We start from the raw sequence: 26,777 nt of genomic DNA, 5'->3' as shown, positions 1-26,777 counted from the left end.
TGAACAAAATAGAAAACCTTTATAAAATAATGCTACTAGTTATATTTTAAAACTAATAAAAGTTTTTAGTAATTTTTTTTATTATGAAAAAAAAAACAAAAAAACAAAAAAAAAAAAAAAAAAAAAAACACTTAATTTTCATGCTATCTAATTACAGTGATCAGTCAAACTTGAACTCTCAGGTTTCAACAAAACCATGAGATTTCCTATGCGCGACCACAATGCTGCATTTTTATTTTCGTCTTCACCCCAAAGATTAGAAACAAAATAATTACGTACTCTCATTTCATCTGCTTTTCTATCATAAGAAACGTCTGAAGAAAATGGCATCTCAGCTGTCAAAACTATTATAGATTGAGGAAAACTTATTATAGCATTATCCATGTGTTCATCAGCATATGCCATAAATAAACTGGCTGCATCAAATGACATCTTATGAATATCTCTCACCACAGCATACTTCTGAGACTTTTTTAAACTTTGGTTTATCTGTTCATCAAGACTTTTTTTGCTAACTCCTTCGGAATACAAAGTTTCATATGATTTATTTGTAAATGCGTGTCCTAAATCTTTTAAGAAGCAATTCATGGTTGAATTTGTTCCTTTATAACCAACTATAAATATTGTAAATGGATTAAGAGTTACTTTATTTTCATTAAAGACACGCTCTAAATGTTTAAAGCCACATTTATTGATCTGCTGCCAAAACATTTCATCTTGATTTTTGAACTTTAGTTTCATCTCATCTACTTTTGAATTAAACTCATTAGGTTCTATAAAGCTATGAGATAGTGAAGTACTAGAACTTTTAAATAAGTCGAGAAACAAAACAACTGCAATAGCCACGAAAACAATAATAATCGGGTAAATAGGAAACCATGTTGTCTGTTTCTTACTTGTTTTCCGTGATGCTATGTTAGGTGGTTGACATAAAAAACTCTAAAGAACACAAAAAATATCAATAAATGATAAAACCTATTAAACCAAAAAAAAAAAAAGAAGAATAAAAACAAAATACTTTAGAAACAAAAGTAAGTTAAAATTTATTTCTGTTATCATAAATTTTTAAATAAACTCCATGATAAAAAGAAAAGCTTTTTAATGGTCTTTTTTGTTATTATACTAAATGTTTCTAAAACTTTCTCAGAATTACTTAAACACAAAAGAAGTTTAAACAATAAATAAACTGTGGTTTAAAAGCTTGTTTTACAAAACCCATAAAATTAAAAATGTATCAAAGAATCATCCAGCCATAATAGAAACAGCTGATAATTTCACCATTAAAAACATTTAAAAAATATATATATATATATATAATTACCAAAAAATCAGAGATAAAACTCCCTAAGGTTATCATGCCACATCTGGTTTGCATTCTTTGTGCACTTCCTGATTTTAAAAGTTGTAAGGTTTCATTTTTGATTGAGATTTGTGAATATTTAAAGAATGAATACGGAAAGTTAAAAAAATATTCCATTTCCTTTTAAGTGGTAGAAATACTTTTTAGTCACAAAACACTTAAAAAATATTGCATTTCATGAGTGAGAGGATATTCAAACAGAAACAAATCATTACTTGATTAACATGTAACTGTCTATATAAAAGGAAATGTTTTCATTAAAATTAAATTTAATATAATTTAAGCAGTAACTTTAATATTTTAATACCAATGCTTTTTAGATTTTCAAACATAAATTTTTGTATGAGGTTTATTTATTTGGATGTTAAATCATTATGTAAAAAAAAGATCTAATTCTGTGATTATGGATTGAACTACTGAATGATATGAGGTGGAACTGATATGTATATTTAACATTTTAAAATATCAATAAAAAAAGGGGAGGTTTTATACGCAACATTTTAGTTTTTTTACATTGTAATGTTATCTTTAATAAATAAACCAATAGTTTTATAATTTTTTAAAATACTAACTTTCATATTTTTATTCTTTATAATAGCAAACCAATAAGCTATAGTTGTGTAACTAGCTTTAGCATAGAAATAGTAAAAAGTTGTGAAAGCAAAAAGATTAGTGAATTATTATCAGTGTTAATTATCTCTAGATCCCTAAAAAAATATCTCATTAAAACATCTTGATGAATATTCAATGTACTTTACTAAGTTCAATAAACCAGTTTTTTAATCATAAAACATTTTCTTAAAGAATGTTTTTGGACTGGAATCAACTTTTATTTTATTTGATTAGCAAAATATTTGTCTGACTTTCCTAATAAAACAGAACTTTCTAATAAAGTCAAGTTGAGCAAGTTAATATTAACAAAATGAAATAGAAAGAATAATCTTAAAAAACTCATAGTACATAGAAAGAATCACCAAAGTTTAGTTTAAATTTATATACTTTGTTACAGGTGACCTACCTTTGCAAAATTAGACCTACATTTTGTTAAAGTAGAAATTGCCAGGCTTTCTATGTGAACTTCCCAAGACAAAAAGTTATATATTTAAAAAACTACAAACTCCTTAGGATTTTTAGAAAAAACTTTGTCCTGAGTTAACACCAGGTTGTTTTGAAGGTGATTTGAAATTGTTTATTAGTTCAAACTATTTTTTAACAACAGCAAGATAACAGTGCTTCAACTAAAACCACTCAAATCATAAATCTGACCAAAATTAATAAAATAAAAAGTTATAGTCACTTTGTAATCATCTTCATTGTATTCACAGGACTCTAAAACAAAAAGTACAAATTTATGTTAAAGACAACAACAACAAAATTATTAATTATAAATATTGGGGAGAGTGAGGGTGGTTTGCTACAATAACAAAAATATATAAGCTTGTCTAAATTCTATTTACAAAACATACTTGGTTTTACCAGGTGTGTAGAGTAACCTTACAAAAAGTTGGATTATTTAAGCCAGTTTTAAGCCTTTTTATAATAAAACTGCATTGATAAAATAATTCTACTCACTTGAATTTCATTACTAGGATATTTTAATTAACAAACAATTGTACTTATAAACAATTTTAAATACATGAGTAAATGAGTCTTATTCACTTGTTTTGTCAAGACTTTTAATTATGAAGGGAGCACCTTACTGTGAACAAAAAATAAATTCAAAAAAACTCAAATCCTTTTTTTTTTTTTAGTATTTTTAAAAAAACTATGCTAATGGAAGGGTTGTTTTAATCAGAAAAACAGTCATAACTATTACACCATTTAATGTTAATCAGAGAATTAGATAATACTGTTTTTAGTTTTCCTTTTTAATTACCTATTATTTTAGCCAATATAATCCATTTTGAGTGTTTTTTTAAAACCGAAACCATATCTGCAAAACCATCAGCATTTGTGCATTTAAATTCTATAACAGCACTTATCTTTGCTCTTGAACTTGAAAGGGAGTTAATTCTATCAACTTTTTCATCTTCTATGCCAAATTGCTTTGCTAACTCATCCCAGTTTTCACTTTCGAGCTGATCAGTTAACAACCTATTTTTGTTATTAATCATTTTATCCTGGAAAACAAAGTTGAAACTAAAAAAAAAAATAACAGCAAAAAAAAAATTGTAAATTTAATATAATAGAATTATAAATTTCAATTCTGATAAGAATAGACTCGATGCAGCCAAACTTAGCCAAGCGATCCTTATGATGTCCAAAGAAATCTATTTTTCAACAAAGCATTCGAGTTCTTAGAAAAAGACGAACATAAACTTTTTCGGTTTACGGTTTTGTTCTTTAAAACGAGAGCACGTTTTTGTTTGCAACATTCATTTAATTCAGTTTTCAAGTTAATTTTCATATTAATTTCATATTATTTCATATCAATATTCATTCGATTCGAACTTCATTCAACCTTTTTTTTTTGAGTTTATTTGAGAACGTTTCTAAACATTCGCTTTTTAAAATGTTGCTGTTAAAATTTTGTAATTATTAACTAAATATTACAAAATTATTTAATTTTTTTGGTTTTAGCTAATAAGTCTAACAAATAGCTAGGTAAATTTAACTTTGTTTTAATTATTCTATCTGATGTTTATTTAGTTTCTTTTTATAGTTAAATTCTTGATAAGAAGATCGGGTGAGATGTTCCACAGCAACATCTAATCAGTTGTCTTAACTTATAATTTGTTTTCATTGTATTTTATTTGATAGTGAACAACAATTCATCTTTCAATATAATATTCCAAAGGACATGATATTCCAAAGGATATTATAATCTAAAGGACCGTAAAGGCTTAAAACTCAATTAAAAAGAGATGTTGAAGTGTGTCCTTTAAATATGACTAGGGATTGCAATCCCGCATTGCGGGATCCCGCAATCCCGCGGGATCCCGCATTAATTTAGCGCATGCAAGATCCCGCAAAAACTACTGCGGGATCCGCGGAATTTGCGGGATTTTGAAACAATTGCTTTTAAACAAAAAAGGTAAAAAAGATATGAAATTAAAAGTGTTTATTGTATTTGTGAAACAAATCAATTTAAAAATTTATCTTCAGCTATTAAAATATTTTTCTTAGCTATAAATATAAAAAAATCATTCAAAAATAAGCAATTATTTAGCAAAACATTAGTCGAACTCGTTCAAATTTTTTTTTGTTTAATTAATGATTATGTTGAAATTTTCGCTAATGAGTATGTTCAAATTTTTGTTAATGAGTATGTTGAAAACGTGAAATTGAAAACGTGCGTGTATAATTGTAAAAAATATACTTTTAAAAACTACTTTTTAAAAAGTCTTTAAAAATTATTTACATCAAGATTTTAAAACAAAAGTACTAAGCATGTCGCAAATTAAAACTATATGGAATTATTTTTAAAAAAATGATAATGAAGAAAATGCGAAGTGCATGTTATGTTCGGCTATTTTAAAAATTAATCAAAGATCAACCAAAGGGTTATTAATCCATTTAAAAACTAAACGTGGCACCGATTTAAAATCAAACGTTTTACAACAAGACGGAGCTTCAACTTCAAAACAGCATGAATCAGTTGAACTAGAGCCTAAAATATACATCGACTGCGAAGACGAAGAAGTAATTCCATCGAAAAAAGTCAGAACAATTGACACGTTTTTCGTAAAGGAAATTTCTATGGAAAAAAATGGTATCGCGCATGGTTGCAAAAGATGGCTTTACATTTAATAGTTTTTGCACATCTTCAGATTTACGGTACTTGTTTTCAAAGAGTGGTTTCCGGCTCCCTACTTCACCTAATACTATAAGATTGATGGTAGTTAAATTCTCAGATTCTGTAAAAACCGATATAATGCAAAAACTCACATCACTAAAAAAGCAAAATCAAAAGTTTTAGATAACGTTTGACGAATGGGCATCACAAAATAGTCAGAGATACTTAAACTTAAATGTACATATAGAGGCGAAACACTTTAATCTTGGATTGATTCGAATCCATGGATCGTGTAATGCAGAATATTGCGTCAAGTTAGTTTCAGAAAGGCTAAATAGCTTCGATATTGACCTCCAAGAAGACATTATTGCCATGACCACTGATAGAGCAAGTGTGATGGTAAAAGTCGGTAAAATGATGTCTTGCTATCAACAGCTATGTTATGCTCATGGAGTACAACTTGCAGTTATTGATATCTTATACAAGAAAAACAGCGGAGAAGTCGAAGAATCGTTTATTACATATGAAAATTGTGAAGAAGAAGATGAATGTGGTAAAACTGAGGATGATGAAGCTATAAATAAAGAATATGGTTTGACAATGATTTTGGACCGAGCATCAGCTGAATTGGTTAGCAATTACAAAGATCTCATGAAAAAAGTGAGAAAGGTTGTAAAAATATTTAAAAACTCTCCTGTCAAAAAGGAAATATTTACAGAAAGATATCCTACAAGAACACGGGAAAAAGCTTCAGTTGATTCTTGATTGTAACACTCAGTGGGACAGTATGTTCGATATGTTAGAAAGATTTCATAGACTAAAAGTGTGTATTGAAAAAGCCTTAATTAATGTTGGGTCAGAAATTCGTTTCACCCAAGAAGAGTGGTCCCAAATCAATGACTTAATTATTTGCCTGGCACCACTAAAACTTGGTCTCGAACTTTAATGCAGAAGAGAATCGAACCTTGTCACGGTGGAAACAACTTTTCAATTTATGCTAAATAAATTGCGAAAGCAATCATCACTTTTGAGCAAAGATTTAGCCGCGGCACTTCGTGAGAGGTTTACACAACGTCGTAATAAGAATTTAAATGGATTACTAGTTTACTTAAAAAATCCGACGAAGAAAATGAACTCGAAGAAAAAGAAGCTGTAGATTTTATTAACAATTCCCAAATACTTATTCCTACAATTCTATCGCTGAAAAAAGAATTGGAAAATCAAGCACAGAAAGACAAGAACAGCTGGACAGAAAATGTAAAGGAGAAACCAAATTTAGATTCTTTAGACTTTGATAAATTATTGAAGCCGGAAATGTCTGCCTATGAAAGTAATGGAGTAAGAGGCACGTTTCTAGATATAGCGCATAGTTACTTGATGACCATACCACCAATAAGCGTAGAGGCCGAGCAAGCTTTTTCAGCTGCTGGTTACATATGCAGTCCTTTGAGGAGTAGATTAAGTGATGATACTTTAAGTAGGGTCTGTTTCTTAAGAGCCCATTTCTTACAATCATTTTCTCAATTTGATATTTCAAAAAACAAATAAAGCTAATAGTTCTACGTAAAGCTAAAAGATGTTCTATGTACTTTGGCTTATCTTTTTGTTCATTAAATGTTAAGAATTATATTGATTTACAAATGAATTGCGTTTTTTGGCTTTATTTACCTTATCTTATCAATCTAATAAGTTGAGTATATTTTTTCTAAAATACTTGAAAGAAAAATACAATTGTCATTTTGCCTTTTATAATGTGCATAAGAAACCTACTAATCCCGCGCGGGATCCCGCGGGATCCGCACAAAAATTAAAAAAATCCGCGCGGATCCCGCGGGATTGAAAAGTGTGCGGGATTGCAATCCCTATATATGACTCATAAATTTACGCCTTTAGTAGAAACTTTTGCTATTTTTATGTTAAAATATTTTGGTAGAATTATTTAATTTTTTTTGTGTTTCTCTTAATATATAATTATAATATATATTGATTAATTCGTCTAATAGTTTGAAATTTTACAATTAACCCTCGTCAGTAATTTTAAAACGTTTTTAGGTGGCATAGTTACAATTGTGTCTACATTTATTTTTATCAATTTCTCGCTGCAGTTGTAATATTTCTTTTAAAGTTAAAAAATTTAATTGAAGTTCTATAAACTGTTAATTAAAGGCCATCTGCCCGCTAATTATATAAATTTTGGCGGCCATCTTGAGCTTATCGAAAATAGTATTATATTAATAGTGAATTTAAGCATGCGCGCTTTATCTTTAGGCGGTGTTAGTACAAGCGTTAGCAAGTGTGCTACCACTGCAAGTTTAAAAAACGTTAAGCACGTAAAAACTTTGTCAGCATTACAGTATCTGAGTGGGTTGCTCAGAAAGTTTGATGCTAGTGTAACAAAAGATCAGCTTCAAACGGAATTATCGGACTTTGCAAGGAAATGGGATAGTTTCGAAATAACTCTTCAAGATGAATGTAATTTGATATTTGACACGGAAGTATCTGACCCTGTCTCGGACAACATGCAACAATATAAATCCGAAGAATCTGAAACTGTCTTTACAATCCCAGAAGTGGAAAACAGTGACAGCCATGGAAATAAATGCAAATCTTGCAAAAAATATACTGTTCGTTGTTACTTTGTCCTCCAGAAGTTTAACTTGCATAGTCTTGCTTATTCAAATTTGTTTCTGGCTTACAAATTTGTGCTGACATTATCCTCATTACAAGTTGTTTGTGAAAGGTCATTTTTGAAATCAAAATATATTTTGAACAGATTAAGAAATTTGATGAGCCAGTCAAGTTTACGGTCTTCATGCTGATGTCTTGTGAAAAAGACCTTCTTCCGAGAATTAGTAACGATGCATTAATTGATGTCTTAGCATCGACTAGTCAAACGATGAAAAAGTTGCTATACTAGTCAATATTGAATAGCGATTGTGTGTACTATTTCTAGACTCCAACTTACAGCAGTGTTTTAGTGCTTTACTAATATAATATAGGTAAATTTAGAAAAATAAGGGCGTTAATCATAGTCAATGTCATGGGCGGCGTGAAGGCTCTCGGCGCCCCTATATATATATATATATATATATATATATATATATATATATATATATATATATATATATATATATACAGCTGCGGACAAAACTACGTGAACGATTGCTAATAGTTTTTTTTAATGAAACTTTCAATGTCTTAAAATAAGTTTATAGTTTAATACTATATATGGTTGGATAGAGCGTTTTTTGCTCTATAAGACTGTGTAAAGTGTATTCTCTAATAATTTGTTTAAAATTAAACATATCTAAATGTTCAAAAAGCATCAAATATTTTGCGCGACAAAACCACGTGAACGATTATACAAACGTAAAAGAATAATTTTACTAACATCAACAAATAATAGATTCTAAAAAAAAAACAAACATTAATATTTAGTTGCATAGCCTTTAGAATCGATAACGGCCTTGCACCGTCTTGGCATAGATTCTACAAGAGTTTCTAGTAACTGTTTTGGTAATGCCTCCCATTCATACTGTACGGCTCGAAAAAGTTCATCCGGTTTTTGAAATTTGCGACCTCCCAAGCGTCGCTCAACTTCAATCCATAAATTTTCGATTGGATTTAAGTCGGAGATTGGGCAGGCCACTTCAAAACCGTTATGCTATTATTTATGAGCCAATTTTTTACAGTCAAAGCTGTATGTTTAGGGTCATTATCATGTTGATAAACCCAATTGTGAAGCATTTTTTCTAAAGCGTGTGGCAACATTTGATTAGATAATATTTCCCTGTACTGTAGTTGGTCCATTATACCGTTTACACGGTACAACGGACCAATTCCAGCCCAGGAGAAACACCCCCAAACCATTATATTGCCACCCCCAAATTGCACAGTTCCTATTGTATACTCTTTTGCAAATCTTTTACCTACTGGACGCCTAACATAACCTCGGCCGTCGCTGCAAACCATGTTAAATTTACTTTCATCCGACCACAAAACTGTTTTCCAATTTTCAACCGTCCAGTTTAAGTGATCTTTAGCGAACTGTAGGCGATCTTTGACGTGCCTGGGCCTAAGGAATGGTTTCTTTGCAGGTCTGCGCCCATAAAGACCTCCTTCATTTAAACGCCTTTGAATCGTTCGTGTGCTTACGTTTTCCATGCCTGTTTGCAGACAAATTTCAGGGGCTGTCAAATGTGGATTCTCAAGAGATTTTCGCACAATATTTCGATCAGTACTAAAAAATAAAATGTTAAACATTAAAATTAACATTAACATTAATATTATTAAGATTAAATATTTAAAAAAATAAAATTAAAGGAATATTACCGCTTATCCGTAATACGTGGACGACCACCTTTCTTAACGATCTTTTTGCTCTTTTCTCGGTGTATAATTTTATGTATTCCACCTTTTGACATCTTCACATGAGCTGCAATTTGCCCAATGGACCATTTTTCTTCTTTGCGCAAACGCAAAACCAAGCTTTCAATTTTGGAATCAGTTTGACGAACCATTATAGTTTAATTTTTTTAATTTTTTGATGTTAAACAGAATAATCTTGAGAAATTTAAATGATTGTAAGTTCTTAGAATACCAAAACCACATGAACGATTTTTAAAAGCACTGATTTCGATGTGAATATAATATAATTTGCATCAAAAATGACGCTTTTATAAATCGTTCACGTGGTTTTGTCGCGCAAAATATTTGATGCTTTTTGAACATTTAGATATGTTTAATTTTAAACAAATTATTAGAGAATACACTTTACACAGTCTTATAGAGCAAAAAACGCTCTATCCAACCATATATAGTATTAAACTATAAACTTATTTTAAGACATTGAAAGTTTCATTAAAAAAAACTATTAGCAATCGTTCACGTAGTTTTGTCCGCAGCTGTATATATATATATATATATATATATATATATATATATATATATATATATATATATATATATATAGGGGCGCCGAGAGCCTTCACGCCGCCCATGACATTGACTATGATTAACGCCCTTATTTTTCTAAATTTACCTATATTATATTAGTAAAGCACTAAAACACTGCTGTAAGTTGGAGTCTAGAAATAGTACACACAATCGCTATTCAATATTGACTAGTATAGCAACTTTTTCATCGTTTGACTAGTCGATGCTAAGACATCAATTAATGCATCGTTACTAATTCTCGGAAGAAGGTCTTTTTCACAAGACATCAGCATGAAGACCGTAAACTTGACTGGCTCATCAAATTTCTTAATCTGTTCAAAATATATTTTGATTTCAAAAATGACCTTTCACAAACAACTTGTAATGAGGATAATGTCAGCACAAATTTGTAAGCCAGAAACAAATTTGAATAAGCAAGACTATGCAAGTTAAACTTCTGGAGGACAAAGTAACAACGAACAGTATATTTTTTGCAAGATTTGCATTTATTTCCATGGCTGTCACTGTTTTCCACTTCTGGGATTGTAAAGACAGTTTCAGATTCTTCGGATTTATATTGTTGCATGTTGTCCGAGACAGGGTCAGATACTTCCGTGTCAAATATCAAATTACATTCATCTTGAAGAGTTATTTCGAAACTATCCCATTTCCTTGCAAAGTCCGATAATTCCGTTTGAAGCTGATCTTTTGTTACACTAGCATCAAACTTTCTGAGCAACCCACTCAGATACTGTAATGCTGACAAAGTTTTTACGTGCTTAACGTTTTTTAAACTTGCAGTGGTAGCACACTTGCTAACGCTTGTACTAACACCGCCTAAAGATAAAGCGCGCATGCTTAAATTCACTATTAATATAATACTATTTTCGATAAGCTCAAGATGGCCGCCAAAATTTATATAATTAGCGGGCAGATGGCCTTTAATTAACAGTTTATAGAACTTCAATTAAATTTTTTAACTTTAAAAGAAATATTACAACTGCAGCGAGAAATTGATAAAAATAAATGTAGACACAATTGTAACTATGCCACCTAAAAACGTTTTAAAATTACTGACGAGGGTTAATTGTAAAATTTCAAACTATTAGACGAATTAATCAATATATATTATAATTATATATTAAGAGAAACACAAAAAAAATTAAATAATTCTACCAAAATATTTTAACATAAAAATAGCAAAAGTTTCTACTAAAGGCGTAAATTTATGAGTCATATATAGGGATTGCAATCCCGCACACTTTTCAATCCCGCGGGATCCGCGCGGATTTTTTTAATTTTTGTGCGGATCCCGCGGGATCCCGCGCGGGATTAGTAGGTTTCTTATGCACATTATAAAAGGCAAAATGACAATTGTATTTTTCTTTCAAGTATTTTAGAAAAAATATACTCAACTTATTAGATTGATAAGATAAGGTAAATAAAGCCAAAAAACGCAATTCATTTGTAAATCAATATAATTCTTAACATTTAATGAACAAAAAGATAAGCCAAAGTACATAGAACATCTTTTAGCTTTACGTAGAACTATTAGCTTTATTTGTTTTTTGAAATATCAAATTGAGAAAATGATTGTAAGAAATGGGCTCTTAAGAAACAGACCCTACTTAAAGTATCATCACTTAATCTACTCCTCAAAGGACTGCATATGTAACCAGCAGCTGAAAAAGCTTGCTCGGCCTCTACGCTTATTGGTGGTATGGTCATCAAGTAACTATGCGCTATATCTAGAAACGTGCCTCTTACTCCATTACTTTCATAGGCAGACATTTCCGGCTTCAATAATTTATCAAAGTCTAAAGAATCTAAATTTGGTTTCTCCTTTACATTTTCTGTCCAGCTGTTCTTGTCTTTCTGTGCTTGATTTTCCAATTCTTTTTTCAGCGATAGAATTGTAGGAATAAGTATTTGGGAATTGTTAATAAAATCTACAGCTTCTTTTTCTTCGAGTTCATTTTCTTCGTCGGATTTTTTAAGTAAACTAGTAATCCATTTAAATTCTTATTACGACGTTGTGTAAACCTCTCACGAAGTGCCGCGGCTAAATCTTTGCTCAAAAGTGATGATTGCTTTCGCAATTTATTTAGCATAAATTGAAAAGTTGTTTCCACCGTGACAAGGTTCGATTCTCTTCTGCATTAAAGTTCGAGACCAAGTTTTAGTGGTGCCAGGCAAATAATTAAGTCATTGATTTGGGACCACTCTTCTTGGGTGAAACGAATTTCTGACCCAACATTAATTAAGGCTTTTTCAATACACACTTTTAGTCTATGAAATCTTTCTAACATATCGAACATACTGTCCCACTGAGTGTTACAATCAAGAATCAACTGAAGCTTTTTCCCGTGTTCTTGTAGGATATCTTTCTGTAAATATTTCCTTTTTGACAGGAGAGTTTTTAAATATTTTTACAACCTTTCTCACTTTTTTCATGAGATCTTTGTAATTGCTAACCAATTCAGCTGATGCTCGGTCCAAAATCATTGTCAAACCATATTCTTTATTTATAGCTTCATCATCCTCAGTTTTACCACATTCATCTTCTTCTTCACAATTTTCATATGTAATAAACGATTCTTCGACTTCTCCGCTGTTTTTCTTGTATAAGATATCAATAACTGCAAGTTGTACTCCATGAGCATAACATAGCTGTTGATAGCAAGACATCATTTTACCGACTTTTACCATCACACTTGCTCTATCAGTGGTCATGGCAATAATGTCTTCTTGGAGGTCAATATCGAAGCTATTTAGCCTTTCTGAAACTAACTTGACGCAATATTCTGCATTACACGATCCATGGATTCGAATCAATCCAAGATTAAAGTGTTTCGCCTCTATATGTACATTTAAGTTTAAGTATCTCTGACTATTTTGTGATGCCCATTCGTCAAACGTTATCTAAAACTTTTGATTTTGCTTTTTTAGTGATGTGAGTTTTTGCATTATATCGGTTTTTACAGAATCTGAGAATTTAACTACCATCAATCTTATAGTATTAGGTGAAGTAGGGAGCCGGAAACCACTCTTTGAAAACAAGTACCGTAAATCTGAAGATGTGCAAAAACTATTAAATGTAAAGCCATCTTTTGCAACCATGCGCGATACCATTTTTTTCCATAGAAATTTCCTTTACGAAAAACGTGTCAATTGTTCTGACTTTTTTCGATGGAATTACTTCTTCGTCTTCGCAGTCGATGTATATTTTAGGCTCTAGTTCAACTGATTCATGCTGTTTTGAAGTTGAAGCTCCGTCTTGTTGTAAAACGTTTGATTTTAAATCGGTGCCACGTTTAGTTTTTAAATGGATTAATAACCCTTTGGTTGATCTTTGATTAATTTTTAAAATAGCCGAACATAACATGCACTTCGCATTTTCTTCATTATCATTTTTTTAAAAATAATTCCATATAGTTTTAATTTGCGACATGCTTAGTACTTTTGTTTTAAAATCTTGATGTAAATAATTTTTAAAGACTTTTTAAAAAGTAGTTTTTAAAAGTATATTTTTTACAATTATACACGCACGTTTTCAATTTCACGTTTTCAACATACTCATTAACAAAAATTTGAACATACTCATTAGCGAAAATTTCAACATAATCATTAATTAAACAAAAAAAAATTTGAACGAGTTCGACTAATGTTTTGCTAAATAATTGCTTATTTTTGAATGATTTTTTTATATTTATAGCTAAGAAAAATATTTTAATAGCTGAAGATAAATTTTTAAATTGATTTGTTTCACAAATACAATAAACACTTTTAATTTCATATCTTTTTTACCTTTTTTGTTTAAAAGCAATTGTTTCAAAATCCCGCAAATTCCGCGGATCCCGCAGTAGTTTTTGCGGGATCTTGCATGCGCTAAATTAATGCGGGATCCCGCGGGATTGCGGGATCCCGCAATGCGGGATTGCAATCCCTAGTCATATTTAAAGGACACACTTCAACATCTCTTTTTAATTGAGTTTTAAGCCTTTACGGTCCTTTAGATTATAATATCCTTTGGAATATCATGTCCTTTGGAATATTATATTGAAAGATGAATTGTTGTTCACTATCAAATAAAATACAATGAAAACAAATTATAAGTTAAGACAACTGATTAGATGTTGCTGTGGAACATCTCACCCGATCTTCTTATCAAGAATTTAACTATAAAAAGAAACTAAATAAACATCAGATAGAATAATTAAAACAAAGTTAAATTTACCTAGCTATTTGTTAGACTTATTAGCTAAAACCAAAAAAATTAAATAATTTTGTAATATTTAGTTAATAATTACAAAATTTTAACAGCAACATTTTAAAAAGCGAATGTTTAGAAACGTTCTCAAATAAACTCAAAAAAAAAAGGTTGAATGAAGTTCGAATCGAATGAATATTGATATGAAATAATATGAAATTAATATGAAAATTAACTTGAAAACTGAATTAAATGAATGTTGCAAACAAAAACGTGCTCTCGTTTTAAAGAACAAAACCGTAAACCGAAAAAGTTTATGTTCGTCTTTTTCTAAGAACTCGAATGCTTTGTTGAAAAATAGATTTCTTTGGACATCATAAGGATCGCTTGGCTAAGTTTGGCTGCATCGAGTCTATTCTTATCAGAATTGAAATTTATAATTCTATTATATTAAATTTACAATTTTTTTTTTGCTGTTATTTTTTTTTTTAGTTTCAACTTTGTTTTCCAGGATAAAATGATTAATAACAAAAATAGGTTGTTAACTGATCAGCTCGAAAGTGAAAACTGGGATGAGTTAGCAAAGCAATTTGGCATAGAAGATGAAAAAGTTGATAGAATTAACTCCCTTTCAAGTTCAAGAGCAAAGATAAGTGCTGTTATAGAATTTAAATGCACAAATGCTGATGGTTTTGCAGATATGGTTTCGGTTTTAAAAAAACACTCAAAATGGATTATATTGGCTAAAATAATAGGTAATTAAAAAGGAAAACTAAAAACAGTATTATCTAATTCTCTGATTAACATTAAATGGTGTAATAGTTATGACTGTTTTTCTGATTAAAACAACCCTTCCATTAGCATAGTTTTTTTAAAAATACTAAAAAAAAAAAAAGGATTTGAGTTTTTTTGAATTTATTTTTTGTTCACAGTAAGGTGCTCCCTTCATAATTAAAAGTCTTGACAAAACAAGTGAATAAGACTCATTTACTCATGTATTTAAAATTGTTTATAAGTACAATTGTTTGTTAATTAAAATATCCTAGTAATGAAATTCAAGTGAGTAGAATTATTTTATCAATGCAGTTTTATTATAAAAAGGCTTAAAACTGGCTTAAATAATCCAACTTTTTGTAAGGTTACTCTACACACCTGGTAAAACCAAGTATGTTTTGTAAATAGAATTTAGACAAGCTTATATATTTTTGTTATTGTAGCAAACCACCCTCACTCTCCCCAATATTTATAATTAATAATTTTGTTGTTGTTGTCTTTAACATAAATTTATCACATTTATCACATTAATTTAACACATTTATCACACCTATGATAAGCACTATGCCCCTTTATACATTTAACAAAAGCTCTAGCTGGGGTGTCACACACAAGAGCAGAAAGTTCTACTTTGTAATGCACATTGTTAATGATAAGACCATTAAGCTGAAGCTCTTTTACTTCTTTAACAAAATCTTCTAAAAATTTTTTAACATCCGTTGGCTTACTATTTCCACAGTATAGTCCAATAACAAATGGTTCCCTATTTCGTTGAAGTTTATTTTCAAACTGTTCTATTAGTCCAAGAATGGGCCAAAGTTGTGTGTTAGAACTCTTAAATAATGGAAGGCCATCTATATTGACTTAAAAAGATATTGTTGAAACTTACATTTCATTATCACTACACAAAGTTGGAAATTTATTGAGTATCTCCTGCTTTATACCAAAATAACAGAAACCTTTATTCACTTCACGCTTAGCAATTTCTGTAATCATTATTGTTTTCGGACTTTTTGACAAACCAGGAGCAAACTTGCTCACAATGCAAATTAAATCACTAAATGCTCGTTGTGTAATAATGTTGAGAAGACCAATAAGCTAAATCACCCTCCAGTTCATCTATTGCATTATGCTGATCAATTATATCTGAATCACTATCGGATAAAACTTCAAACTCGCTATTTTCATTATCGATTAGATAAGAAATATTGGGGTTATCATCCAGAGCAGTAGAGTTGGAAGCTTCATTATCTGAGTTGTTTATAGCATATTCTTTGCAATTTGTTTGAATGAATTTCTCGGGCAAAGTGTTAGTAGCTTGAGGAAAATAAAACCCAGTTTCGCGTATGTAATCATAATTACAGGCTCCATCGATAACGATTTCACCTTGTTTTATTTTAGTCAAAATATTTTTTACTTCTTTCCGAATCTTTCTTCTTTAGTCCAGTAGCTCATTGCTATAACCAACTATAGTTGGTTATATATATATATATATATATATATATATATATATATATATATATATATATATATATATATATATATATATATATTAGGTACGTGGACTGATTTTTTAAAACTGAGCATATACTAAAATGTTATATATCATTAGAAAGCCCTTCAATACAGTATTTTTAAGGTGAAAAAATTGTTAAAAACGAACAATTTTAAAAAAAGTTATGACGTTTTTAGTAGCAAATTTTCGATATATGGATTTATTGAAGAAATTGGTTCCAAAAAAATTTTTTTTTCACTGAAATTGTTATAACTTTGTCAAATCTTATCCAAATGCCTAAACCTTGGTATCAAAAGATAGATGTAAGAATAGGCTACAAGTTCACATAACTCTATAGATAGAAGGGGTGTATAGAGGGCCAGAGGGGGAATCGGAACACCATCGTAACCTTAAAAAATACAAGTTTTTTACACGAAAGAGTGTTTTTCTGATAAAATATGTTATCTTTATACACAAAAAGTTAATCTAATTTGCTTCCATTTCATTTCCAAATATTAGTGGTCTTTTTTAGATTAAAGGGTGGACGTCTTTGTTATGTTTTAACACCCTCGTAGTGAAATGTTACATTCTTAAACATATTTAAACCTAAAAAACACTGATAATATTTTGTGTTAAAAAGTTTAAATTATATTTTCTTACTTTACATCATATACAAGTGGTGCATAAATTGACATTAGGGGCGGGGTATGTGCCACGCTTAACGCCCCGCCCCCCTCCCCCGCGCCCCCCGCCCAGTCTTATCCAACCTAAAAAAAAATTTTTAAATATATATGAATAAAGGTTTTAAATAGAGTTTATGGAAAAAGAGAAATAAGTATTCAAGATTATTTTACTATGTTAGTTAGGGAAGGGGCATGTGCCACGCCCAATGTCCTTTCCTCCTAACTCGACCCATCGCTTAAACGATCGATTGCTTGTGGGTCCAGGATGCTGGGACCTATACAATAGGTAGTCTTGATATGTTAGCTCTTAATGACAATGATTAGTAAATAGATTAGTACTTAATAGCATTATATAAAATTTAATTTAAAACAATTAATTGTAAAAGTGATAGGCTGAATAAATAATATGAACAACATATTAATCAATGATAGCTTAAAAAATGTTAATGAGATTGGTCATTTCATTCTACTGCACTTTGAGGGATAACACAATACTAATGCATTAAATAGTCTATATAAATAAAAACATAAATTCGATAATCGTTCAGAAACTTTTCTAAATCATAAATTTACCAGCAGAAGGTTGTGCACATGTAACTAAAGATAAAAAAAGTTTTTATAAAAATTTGCAATTGATATGAAAGGTGTGTACATGTTTGCAAATAATAGTTTTTAAACTTACTGGTCGTAGTAGCCAATGAAGATGTAACTAGAGGTTATCAAAGTTGTAGTTAAAAAAAAAATACTCTAATTGCCACGATAAACATATTGAAAGGTAAAAATTTGTACACATACCACTTATAGCAGATGTAGAAGGAACTAAGTTTAAAAATTATTTAATAAAAAATTTATATTGCAATGGTCAAAAATATATACACATATTAAAAAGTAATAGTTATTAAACTTACCATTTGTTGAAGACGAGGATGTAACTAAAATTCAAAATTTGTAATGAAAAATAAATATTGCAAAATAATGACTTTGAAATTGGTATTCTTTGAAATCTATTCACAGATTAAAAACTAATTCAATAATCATTAACATATACAAACTGATACAAACTTACCAGCAGTAGGCCGTGTAGATTCGAATAAAAATGTTAAAAAAATTTTACACAATATAATTTGAAATTGTCAACATCAAGTTACAAATGTAACAATCGTTAAAGCTGTTCTGCTTAAGGTGCAACAACTATACTAAAAAAATGAAAATAAACAATGAAAATATAACTATTCAAATATAAAGACGTTATTTTTATAAGCAACAAGCTAAAATTAGGAATGGTTATAAACTTATGTAAACAATAAACACAGATAAAGATAAGCATACAATAAGTAAAGAACATTAACTTAAGTTTTTTAAGTGTTTCTATATAAAGGAAGATATTATAAATGTTTTATTAATGTTTACTTAATTTTAATTATTTTCTCTTTTGATTATGTAAATGTTTTTTTAATTAATAAACCCTATCTTTATGTGACTTACACTTACGAAATCTTAAAAAATCCACAAAAAGCTGGGTAGGATCTAAACAAGAAATAAATGTTAGACATGCTTGTATAATGATTTAAACACTAATAAAGAAGTATATAATCCAAATATGATAAAAGACAATAACAATGATTATCATTAAATGATATGTTTTATAATAAACCACATATGAATAAGTATATTACATACTTCATTAGATTAATCTTAACAAAAAACTTCTTAGTGTTTTTAAAATATTAAAAGTTAGTGTTTTAAAATATTAAAGCTGTTCCTATTGAATGCCAACAGTTTTAATCTGAAACATTAATCTTTTTTTATATGTTACATAAAAAACAATTAGGGTTTTACATTTATCATTATTTTGGGATATGAGAAAAAAAAATTGAACTTACTATCTGTTAGTGTAGCCATTGTCCATATTTAATTAAATCTAATAATATAAATCAAAATAATTCAAAATAAGATTTGCATTTGAATCCCCCCCCCCTTATCCAGATTTCGGCCCCCACCCGGATTTCGCTTAAAAAAAAAAATAACAGAAAAACCGAAATTAGGTACCTAAAGTCCAACACTAATTAGAGTAATTGCTTATCCTTATTTTTCGTTGAAATTTGGCACGTTCATAGAAAATGCATAAAGCAAACTATTTTAATAATAAAAAAAGCGGACTTTACATTTCTTCGACTACAAGTCCAAGTGACAACATCAACCAAATTTTCATGCAAAACTCTCAGCAAAATACTCCATAAAAAAGTATGGTAGCGATACACAATAATGATATAAAAAACAAGCCTAACCTTTCTTTTTTTCAAAAGTTGTCAAGGTTTATATATGTTTCTAAAAAGAACCACCTCAAAAAACCGTTTGCCTAGAGCTACCTGAAAAAAGTGGTATACTTGGTATAACACAAATTAAACTAATTGCTTATCCTCATTATTCGTTGAAATTTGGCATGTGCGTAGAAAATACATGAAAGAAACTATTTTAATAATAAAAAAAGCGGACTTCACATTTCTTCGACCCCAAATTCAAGAGAGAACATCAGCCTGATATTTAGGAGCAAAATATCACATAAAAAAGTTTAGTAACCATAACAAAAGTTTTAAAAAAGTGAAGATTAGTCTTTCTTCTTTCCAAAAAGTATCTATGTGTATATATGTTTCTAAAAAGAAACTCCACAAAACTACGTCTGCCTCACGCTGCCTCAAAAAAAAGTTAAAAAAGTGAGAGCCAAAATTTTAGCATAAAAATCGGTTCCGTAAATCGCTATTTCCGCGTACCTATATACTATATATATATATATATATATATATATATATATATATATATATATATATATATATATATATATATATATATATATATATATATATATATAGTTGGTTTTATAAACTTACGTCGTGTGCTTAGATAAAAATTATGAACTTACAAAAGCGTTATAAGAGATAGAAATATTTATATATTTCGCTCTCTATTTTATTCGCATCAATAAAAAGTAATTTTGTCAAATTCATTATGGTGTTAACACAAGAATGAATTGGCGGTACGCCAATTGGCGTACTTAGCTGGCGTGCCACTTAAGATACGCTCATGACCCGATAATGGCTAGCCAGTTCTGGTGCACCAGCTACCGCACTTAACTGGATCACACGTATTTATCCGGAGCTGGCTCGCCAGCCCTGGCTCAATAAGGTCCTGCTCATTGGGGGGTCTGCATCTCGTTATTTTTTTTAATCGAGACGAGACGAGACGATCCTAAAAGTTTTGTCCCGATTAGCGATAAAATTCGAGACAATTTTCAATTTTCAGTCGAAATCCGGGACGATTCCGAGACGAGACGAGATGTCCCGGACAAAGTAGGAACTTTACAATTTCTCGGAATTTACATCTTTTTAACGGAACATAACGAGACATAACGAGGCATAACGAGACTAGTTAATCCTTAATATAAAATTTAATGAACTTCTGGCACAATTACCATTATTTATTTCAGCTGCTATTATTGATATTGTTATACCATCTACATAAACACAGCTTTGTAAAAGTTAATGGTAGCAACTGAAATCAGGGGAAAAAATATATTTTTGGGATAGTATTTAAATCTTTCCACTAAAATATGTTGGAAGAAGGGGATAAATGTGTTCGAGGGCTAAGTTTCTGATCATTTAGTATTGTTTACCGCTGAGGTCAGTATTCACTTCTAATGCAAGAGTTTGTTTTACACTCATATTTAAGGGAAAGGTTATCCAAAGTGTCTTTAACTTTTTTGATCCATAAAACATTTTACTTTTTTTAAAAAGTTTAATTCTTGCAGAGACTAACAATAGAGCAAGATTTCAATACCTAGTTCTTTTATTTTTTCTCTTTTCCTTTGCTTCCAAAGGACCACCCACTGCTTATGGGGTTTTCCAGAACCAAAATGGCTACTTTTAATGGTCATAAGATTTTCTTGAAGCCATTGGTATTCTTTTTCTTTAAAAGAATCATAATTTCTACCACATTGTTTTAGTTTTTTTCTTCACTTTTGAAATAAATCTAGTTAAAGCATTAATTTATGCTCTAGTTGCTAATTTCTTCAGTTTTTTTTGATTTCGTTAAGTAAATCCTTAAATTCGTAAATTATCCACTCCTAATTCACGTATATTCTGGATAAGATCTAACCTTTTTGTTGTTGTTGTTTTTAAAATCATTAATATATATCAGAAACATTTTTGAGTACTTTCCCAGTCGGCACATCTAGTTTCAATTTCGGAATTAAAACCCTTATAAACACGTATCCGTCACGATCCAGGCGTAAACCAAGAACACGTAGATTTCACGGAAATTTTACTGGTATTTGACACGTCTTTTCTGAAGTTTCAAACACGTGTTTATTGAGGTTTTAAATACGTGTCTTAAAAGGTTTCAAGCACGTATTAAATGAAGTTTCGGTTTGGAACTTTAGGGTGGAATGCAAGAACCGAACTTGAGTCAAGTTCGACTTGAAATCTCAAGTTCGACTTTGTCAAGTCAGACTTGAAAAATTGACTTGAGCGAATGCGTAAACGAGACTTGAAAATTTCAAGTTCGTGCTTGAGAAAGTCGAACTTGAAAAATAGTCGAGGCGTTGAATTTAGGGCGTTTATCGGAAAATGCACTTCGCAACCAATAGCGGTAATGGATTTTTTTTACGGGAAAAGCCTTTTACTGAAACAAATTCCGTGTAATGATATTTGTATAATATACGATTAAATAAAAAGTTAATAACAGTAAAAAAAAAAAAGTTCTTGCTATGTATTTTTCATCAGAAAAATAAATTCATCTTGGCACTTTCAGTTCCAAATCCTAAGTTGTTGGTAAACAACGGTTGGTCATATGTACCACTTATAGTGATCAAGACAATATCTCTGGATTTCTCCATTTGAATTCCATTTGAATTAAAATACATGGAAATGTTCTAGAAAATACAGAATCTTATTTTGACGACTTTTGGGGATGATACTATACTAGAATGTATTTTTATTTATCTTTTTTCTAATACTTCAATGAAAATAATGGGTTTTTTTTTACAAATACTGAGAAAACTATTTCAAACAAAATTAGTTTTCTCAATGCTAATACTACATAATACTATGTATGTATATATATATATATATATATATTGACTTACATATGTATATATATATATATATATACATATGTAAGTCAATAGAGATCACATATGGAGACAGGTCTTCTGAAATTATTCGGTCACTTATAGAAACAGAGAAGAAAACTTTTAAGAAACCATTGATAGCATCTTGCTCATTAGCACATGAAAAAGAACATAATTTAACGCTAAACAAAAATCTCTTATTAAAAAAAAAACCCAAAAAAGCAATATAATGAAGTTCATGATCTTGATAAAGAACTAATGCAAAAACAAGTAGAAATAGCTAATATATAAAAAACTCACTCCAGAAAAAGCAACAATACAAACAAAAAGTACATGAAATTAAAATGGAAATTTATCCAAATAAAAATTTTCAGTTAAAATTTTCACAAAGTTTTAAAAAAGCAACACAACAGAATTATTCTATGTGAGGATTATTATTTTCAAACAATATCAGATCCAAATTTTTTTTTTTAGAATGTTTTAATTTATCACTTTATCTTTTAGTGAAATTGTTTTTTTCATATATAATACTAATTTGAAATATAAAATGTAATTCTTCTGAAAAAATATGCAGTATGATTATTTGCAAATAGTGTTTTTGTTATTAGACCTTTATCCATAATCAGACACAATTTTTTTATCCATAATCAGACAAAATTTTTTTATCCATAATCAGACAAAATTTTAAAAAAAAAAAATCAGTCCACAATTTGATTTCTTTTTGTTTCTGCAAAAATATCTCTTGTTAATGCTTTAGCACCATATTCTTGATTGCTATTTTGTATTTCATTGTCTTCCCAATGATCATTTTCTAGAAGGGCAATGTTGTGAAGCACAAAACAGGATACAATTATGGCTATGGAATTTTGTAATTTAGTTCGTAAGGGAATGCTAAGACAAGGAAATCGTTTTTTTAATATACCAAAACAACATTCAACTGCCATACGTGTACTTCTCAAACTGTAACTGTATTGGATTTCATTTTCATTTTTTGGGTTTGAAAAAGGTGTCATTAAATATTGTTTACAAGGATAGCCAGAATCACCTATAACATGAACATGTTGGCGAGCTTCTAAAACTTCTTTAATAGCTGAGTTGGAAAAAACTCGTGAATCATGAACACTTCCAGGCCATTGAACACAAGCAGATAAAATTTCTTTTGAAGGACCTGCAATGACCTGGCAATTCAAAGAAAAAAACCCCTTTCTGTTTCGATATATTTCTGGGTTTTCTCCACCAGGGTTTATTATAGGAATATGTGTTCCATCAATTGCTCCTATACATCCTGGGAATCTTTGAATTTGGTAAAATCTAAACAATGGTTGACAAATATAAATATTTTCGTTATCAAAGAAAATTTTAAAGTTTGTATGAAATAGCAAAATGCAAATATCCATGAAAACTTATAATCACCTTTGTTGAATTATCAAAGAATCAGCTTCTGTTGGAAACTTTATATAATGATATCTTTTGTTGGCAATTTGAATTGAAATGTTTTTAACTACTCGACAAACAGTTGACTGATTAACTTTCAGCTCCTCCAAATCTCCTATTACTCTCTAAAAGAGTGTACTTAATTAGATCAAATCATACAAATTTAAATGTGAAGTACTTTATTTATTGTTACTTGAGTATATGATTACTTTATTTGTTGTTATAAAATGGTGTTATTTAAAAACATAATACAAAATCTACAATAAGAATACAATAAGAATACAATACAATAAAAAGGTACCATTGTCTAATACCATTTCTTGAATATCTACTCACTTGGAATGAACCAGTAGCATAAAACCGAAATGCAATAGCCAGTTGTTGTACAGATGAAAGAGGGCACCCTCGATTGCTAACATTGTTGTTAATAATGTCATTAGCCAATATTAAAAAGGTTTCTTTGGAAAATCTGTAGCGCCTTTTAAATTCTATATCATTATAAACTTCTAAAGGATTGGCTCTGTCAATAATAAACCTTGGAATGAGATTTGGCATATTTCTTCTTCTTCTTCTTCTTCTTCTAAAATTCAGCTCATACCGATTCATTTTTGAACGTTTTAAAACAATTTTTTTTTTAATACTTCATATTATAACTACTTCTTCTCGTGAATTCTCTTTTACTCCTTTTACATGTATCACTTCTTTGTATAACTGCAACTGTTTATTACTAAATGGAATTTACTTTTATACTGTATCACAAAAACGTGCCTTAATCAACAGCTTTTATAATGGTAGGAAGTTCGACATTTCAAAAAGCTAATAAACATTTCTAATGGCATCAAAATATGACATGTTGGATCATTACATACGAGTTACAGGATGTTTTAAAAGACACACGTTTTCACAATGTTAGTATTCAGTTTTCTGTAATGAATTCATTGACAAATATACTTTCACAATGTAACCTTCTAAATTAATTACGTCAATATGCCCAAGTAACTACTTTTGCTTGTTAAAGACTCATTTTCATATTTGCAAAGGTTGTAATAAGTTATATAGTAATAGTAAAGTTTTGTTACGCATCAGCAAAATGATAATGGCGGTCTGTTTTTTTTTTCAAGTGTGGTTTCAAGATTGGTCTGGAGCAGACTTGAAAAAATGACTTGAAAATTCAAAAATTCTCGTTTTTCAAGTCTGACTTCAGTTCAAGTTCGCTTCTTGCATTCCGTTCAAGTGAGACTTGAGATTTGAAGTCTGACTTGAAATTTCAAGTCGGGTTCTTGCATTCGGAAGGAATTTTTGCTCTCTCAAGTCTGGTTTGAAGTCAGACTTGAAAACGGTCTATTTTTAGCGGTTTTCAAGTCTGACTTGAGTTGAAGTTCGCTTTGTGCATTCGCTCAAGTCGCGCTTAAGGTTTGAAGTTCGACTTCAAATTTGAAGTTCGGTTCTTGTATTCCACCCTTAGATTTCGAAGTTGCAGAAAATGAGCGTCGCCACCGATTGCCTCGAGAGGTTGGTGTTTAAAACATTACTTAAAATTACTATATATATATATATATATATATATATATATATATATATATATATATATATATATATATATATATATATATATATATATATATATATATATATATATATAATGATTTTTTATCGAACAAAATCAGAAATCAAACTAAATAGGCGCAGAAATTATATTTTTGTTTTGTTTTTCAATATCATTTTAGTTTAATGGTCGCTTTTTTAACGAAGATGTTTCTGACAACATTTTTCGAGAGCAGTATCGAGTCCCAAGATCTGTATTAGATTTTTTAGAAACTAGGCTTAAAGATGATTTGCAACATTATACTAAGCAATTTGCAACATTATACTAAGCATTTCTTCATTTTATTGGCACAAATGTTTTTTTTCATGTTCTCAGAGACTGTCATGGAATCTTTACCAACACAATTTATCGTATTATACAGTGTAGGAGAAGCTATTTTCAATGTTAGCGTATTAAGTTAATAAAACTATTGGAAGTATATATATATTTACATATATATATATATATATATATATATATATATATATATATATATATATATATATATATATATATATATATATATATATATATATATATATATATATATATATATATATATATATATACAGTGGGGTGCAAAAAAAAAGCCACACTAATATTTTTTCTTCATTTTAAGTATAAAATGTATAATCAAGCAAAACAAAAAAAATTGGATGTGTCAGTGAAAAATTTAGGACTGAAAAGGTATGTTTATATATAAACTAATATTTACATAAATAAAATCTTTAAGAAAAAGATTAATATGGACACTTTTAATATTTTAGAAAACATCTAACGGATGTAGAAATTGGACGAATTATTGAAGCTGCTGACCAAGGAGTCTCATAGAAGCATTGGAAAGCGTTTTAAACGAGAAAACTCAACTATTAGTAGATTGGTAAAGAAGTATAAACACACTGGTAAAACTGAAAGGTCTGCTGGATCTGGGAGAAAGCCTAAAACTTCAAAAAAAGAAGATCGCTACATTCTTAACGCTGTCAAAAAAAATCGTAAAATCACATGTTCTGAGATAAAACTAGATTTGAACCTTACTAATATCTCAAAGTGGACAATATCTCGCAGAATAAAAGCATCGGGTTGTTTTTTTTCTGGAAAGCAAATTAAAAAACCCTTTGTTAGTGAAATCAATAAAAAAAAACGATTAAAGTGGTGCATTGAGCACAAAGATTGGACATGTGAACAATGGGCTAAAGTTATTTGGAGCGACGAGTCTCCTTTTGTTTTGTTTTATAATGGTCGATCTCACTGTTGGAAATTAATTGGGGAAAAATTCAACCCCCAAACATGCAAGGCAACAATTAAACATGACAGAAAGATTAATGTTTGGGGTTGTTTTAGTGCACACAAAGTTGGAAAACTTTACCGGGTGAAGGGCATCATGGACCAGCATATGTATCATAAAATCTTAGTTAATCAGCTTGGACCAAGTATAAAAGA

General features: G+C 29.7%; 2 protein-coding genes across 2 annotated transcripts; both read right to left on the bottom strand.

The window, feature by feature from the left end:
- Positions 1 to 34: 34 nt before the first annotated feature.
- LOC149888473 (torsin-1A-interacting protein 1-like) lies at positions 35 to 3,498 on the bottom strand. The gene is made up of 3 exons (XM_090087266.1): positions 3,237 to 3,498; positions 2,658 to 2,689; positions 35 to 939 (listed from the first exon to the last, which is right to left on the bottom strand). The coding sequence occupies exons 1-3, from the start codon at positions 3,472 to 3,474 to the stop codon at positions 148 to 150; spliced, it is 1,062 nt and encodes a 353-aa protein (XP_089943392.1). The 5' UTR covers positions 3,475 to 3,498; the 3' UTR covers positions 35 to 147.
- Positions 3,499 to 15,537: 12,039 nt separating this feature from the next.
- On the bottom strand, positions 15,538 to 16,011 carry LOC149888472 (uncharacterized). Its single transcript, XM_090089086.1, has 2 exons — positions 15,975 to 16,011; positions 15,538 to 15,878 (listed from the first exon to the last, which is right to left on the bottom strand). The coding sequence occupies exons 1-2, from the start codon at positions 16,009 to 16,011 to the stop codon at positions 15,538 to 15,540; spliced, it is 378 nt and encodes a 125-aa protein (XP_089945212.1).
- Between the last annotated feature and the right edge of the window lie 10,766 nt (positions 16,012 to 26,777).

Source organism: Hydra viridissima, unplaced genomic scaffold, assembly GCF_058129835.1.
Source record: "Hydra viridissima isolate aposymbiotic clone 2 unplaced genomic scaffold, HvirCarnegie_v1 scaffold_5, whole genome shotgun sequence".
In the NCBI taxonomy this organism is placed as follows: domain Eukaryota; kingdom Metazoa; phylum Cnidaria; class Hydrozoa; order Anthoathecata; family Hydridae; genus Hydra; species Hydra viridissima.
Note: the sequence above shows the minus strand (reverse complement) of the source record. Positions and strands in the feature narration are given on the sequence as shown.